The following is a 3,689-nucleotide window of genomic DNA, read 5'->3' on the forward strand; positions in this document are numbered from 1 at the left end:
TCTTTTCCTCTTGGACTCATTTTAATTACATTCTGGCAGCAGTTAGATAAATTCTATCTGTTGTCTGATCCCTAGGATCCCCTGAGACAACTACTTATAATTGAAGAAAGAACATAAACCAAAACTTGACTCAGGCAGTTTGGGTTCAAGTGCTTTGTCAATTTACCTGGTGATTCCTCGAAGGAGCAGGAGGATCAAGTTACCTAGGAGTGAAAAATAAAAAGGAGAGGTCCTTACAATGGGGCCTCTGCTTTACACTAAATAAAAATGAACAGTCAACCTTTGAGACAGGGCTTTGAAACACAAAAGGTCAAATTAAATAACCGGGATCCATGTGCAGCCTTCAGGTGAACATGCAGCCTCCAGTCCATGGTGTGTATGGCTTTGTGGGGCTTTGTCTGTATCAGGCACAAGTGCACTTAGTTAATGGCTTCTGGGCTCTGGGTGTCATTGCCACACAGGCAGGACCCTGCCATGGCTGCAGGCTTCATGCAAGAATTTGTGTTTCCCAAAGCTCCAGGACCCACCCTTAGTGTTTTCATTTTATACTCTTTCCATCTCAGGGCTCATCTAGCCTCCTGACTTGAAATGCTACCTCAGTGTGAACGGCCTTCCGGGGTTAAGTGTTGCGTCCTGGCTATCTGTGGAGCACGGATGCTGAGCCCACGTCAGCTGTCTACTACATTTCCACTGTCCCAGTTATCCAAGCACATCACTCCTGTCACCACCAAAACCTACCTTTCCTCTCAGCTCTCTTTTGTAAATGGTGACTTTAAGGAGAAGGAACTTTCACATTAAAAAGTAGCCCTAAGCTCGGCTGGTGTGGCTCAGTGGTTGAGTGTCAACCCATGAACCAACATGTCCCTGGCTCAATTCCTGGTAAGGCACATGCCTGGGTTGCAGACTCAGCCCCCCCAAAAGGGGGCATGCAGGAAGCAGCTGATCAATGATTTTCATCATTGATGTTTCTATCTCTCTCTCTCCCTCTCCCTTCCTCTCTGAAATAAAAAATGTGTATATATATATATTTAAAAGTAACCCTAAATATTCTATTGCTGTGCACAGCAAAAGAATTGAGCTCTCTTGCTTCAATAAGTGTCTGGCAGTTTTTGCAACATGGACGTGGTCCCTATGTTATAGCTATAACTTTTTTTGCCTGTCTTACCCCGTTTTAGACTGTGTGAGCTCCTTCAGTGCAGGGACTGTGTTGTTTATATTTGTGCAGCCACAGAAAACCAAATAGTGATTTTGTAGTAGATGCTTAGTAAATACTTGGTTAAAGAATAAATAAGAGAGCTTTTTTTTTTTTAGCTCCATCTGCTCGCACCGCTGCCTTCTGCTCCTCCCGCCACTGCCCTGAGTCACGGACTGCGCAGCTCCGGCCGCCGAGCGCCCCGTGCTCGCCATCGATATTTGGAGTTCTTAACAACATGGCAGACATTGACAACAAAGAACAGTCTGAACTTGATCAAGATTTGGATGATGTTGAAGAAATAGAAGAAGAAGAAACTGGTGAAGAAACAAAAATCAAAGCGCGTCAGCTGACTGTTCAGATGATGCAAAATCCTCAGATTCTTGCAGCCCTCCAAGAAAGACTTGATGGTCTAGTAGAAACACCAACAGGATACATTGAAAGCTTGCCTAAGGTAGTTAAAAGACGAGTGAATGCTCTCAAAAACCTTCAAGTTAAATGTGCACAGATAGAAGCCAAGTTCTATGAGGAAGTTCATGATCTTGAAATAAAGTATGCTGTTCTCTATCAACCTTTATTTGATAAGCGATTTGAGATCATTAATGCAATTTATGAACCTACGGAAGAAGAATGTGAATGGAAACCAGATGAGGAAGATGACATTTCGGAGGAGCTGAAAGAAAAGGTCAAAATTGAAGATGAGAAAAAGGATGAAGAAAAACAAGACCCTAAGGGAATTCCTGAATTTTGGTTGACTGTTTTTAAGAATGTTGACTTGCTCAGTGATATGGTTCAGGAACATGATGAACCTATTCTGAAGCACTTGAAAGATATTAAAGTGAAGTTCTCAGATGCTGGCCAGCCTATGAGTTTTGTTTTAGAATTTCACTTTGAACCCAATGAATATTTCACAAATGAAATGTTGACAAAGACATACAGAATGAGGTCAGAACCAGATGATTCTGATCCCTTTTCTTTTGATGGACCAGAAATTATGGGTTGTACAGGGTGCCAGATAGATTGGAAAAAAGGGAAGAATGTCACTTTGAAAACCATTAAAAAGAAACAGAAACACAAGGGACGTGGGACAGTTCGTACTGTGACCAAAACAGTTTCTAATGACTCGTTCTTTAATTTTTTTGCCCCTCCTGAAGTTCCTGAGAGTGGGAGATCTGGATGATGACGCTGAAGCTATCCTTGCTGCAGACTTTGAAATTGGTCACTTTTTACGTGAGCGTATAATCCCAAGATCAGTGTTGTACTTTACTGGAGAAGCCATTGAAGATGATGATGATGATGATGATGAAGAAGGTGAAGAAGCGGATGAGGAAGGGGAAGAAAAAGATGAGGAAAATGATCCAGACTATGACTCAAAGAAGGATCAAAACCCAGCAGAGTGCAAGCAGCAGTGAAGCAGGATGTATGGCCTTGAGGATAACCTGCACTGTAATAGCCTAAATACAACTATTATTTACAGACTTATGTTTTTGTATTTTCTTGGTAGACTCAATAATTTTTTTAAAGGGAAGGAATTGATATTTTAAAGACAATTTTGTTCTACCTAGCATTTTAAATTTAGTTTTTCTGCCAGATATCTTGAATGCAGAAATTCTCTCACACATTTTCATTCATTGCTACATAGTTTGGTTCTTCTGGGGTATTTTTATCATGTAACTGTTAGATACAGCTATGAAAATAAACAGACTGTTAAATGAAACAGATTTTTTTGTTTCCCTAATTTTTTTCCTGAAGAACCAAAGTATTTTTTCAACTGGTAGTTAAGTGGATTTAAGTTTTGTCTTTCATTACTTTGTTATAGAGATGCAGTGCCTACACTGAAACAATTCATTTTAAAAACAAACTGGTCAAGACAATCTATGGTTAAGAATTTCCAGTAAGACAATATCTATTAACTTTGATTATTTAATGGATTTTTAATATTTTAGGTGACATAGTTAACTATAAAGAACCCTAACTCAATTGTATGGTTATTGGTTAGTTACCATAGGGAGACAAATGAAATCTAGTATTTTCAGACATTAAGCTTTATTATTTTAACTGTACTTTTAAATTTAACCTCCATTAGCTGAATATCTCTTCTTTGTGGTAGGGTCTACCTTCTGCTTCCCTGGAAAGGATGAATTTTCATCATTTGACAAGTTCATTTCAAATTTTTTGTTGTTTCTTTGTTTGTTTGCTTGTTTGTAGCCTAAAATAAAAATGTCAAATAAAAAAAAGAATAAATAAGAGGATGAAAGAGGATGAAGGGAGGTAGAAGAGGGTATGGGGAAATGAATGATGATAGAAGGAGACTTGACTTGGGGTAGTAAACATACAATACAATATACAGATGATGTATTATAGAATTGCACACCTGAAACCTATATAATTCAATAAAAAAGAAAACCCAACACTAGTAGTATTTTATCAATAGTGTTTTAATTACTTTTTACTAAATTAAAAAATGGACCATCATCAGCAGATAATAAAATGCCTA

The 3,689-nt window shown here is 38.5% G+C and overlaps 1 protein-coding gene across 1 annotated transcript; it reads left to right on the forward strand.

Annotated features, from left to right (window-relative positions):
- The first annotated feature begins 1,303 nt into the window (after positions 1-1,303).
- On the forward strand, positions 1,304-3,439 carry LOC132238702 (nucleosome assembly protein 1-like 1). Its single transcript, XM_059704663.1, is given in 3 exon segments — positions 1,304-2,359; positions 2,361-2,638; positions 3,303-3,439. Coding segments are annotated over 2 exon segments (1,173 nt in total). The 5' UTR covers positions 1,304-1,430; the 3' UTR covers positions 2,605-2,638; positions 3,303-3,439.
- The last annotated feature ends 250 nt before the right edge of the window (positions 3,440-3,689 follow it).

This window comes from Myotis daubentonii, chromosome 7, assembly GCF_963259705.1.
Source record: "Myotis daubentonii chromosome 7, mMyoDau2.1, whole genome shotgun sequence".
In the NCBI taxonomy this organism is placed as follows: Eukaryota; Metazoa; Chordata; class Mammalia; order Chiroptera; family Vespertilionidae; genus Myotis; species Myotis daubentonii.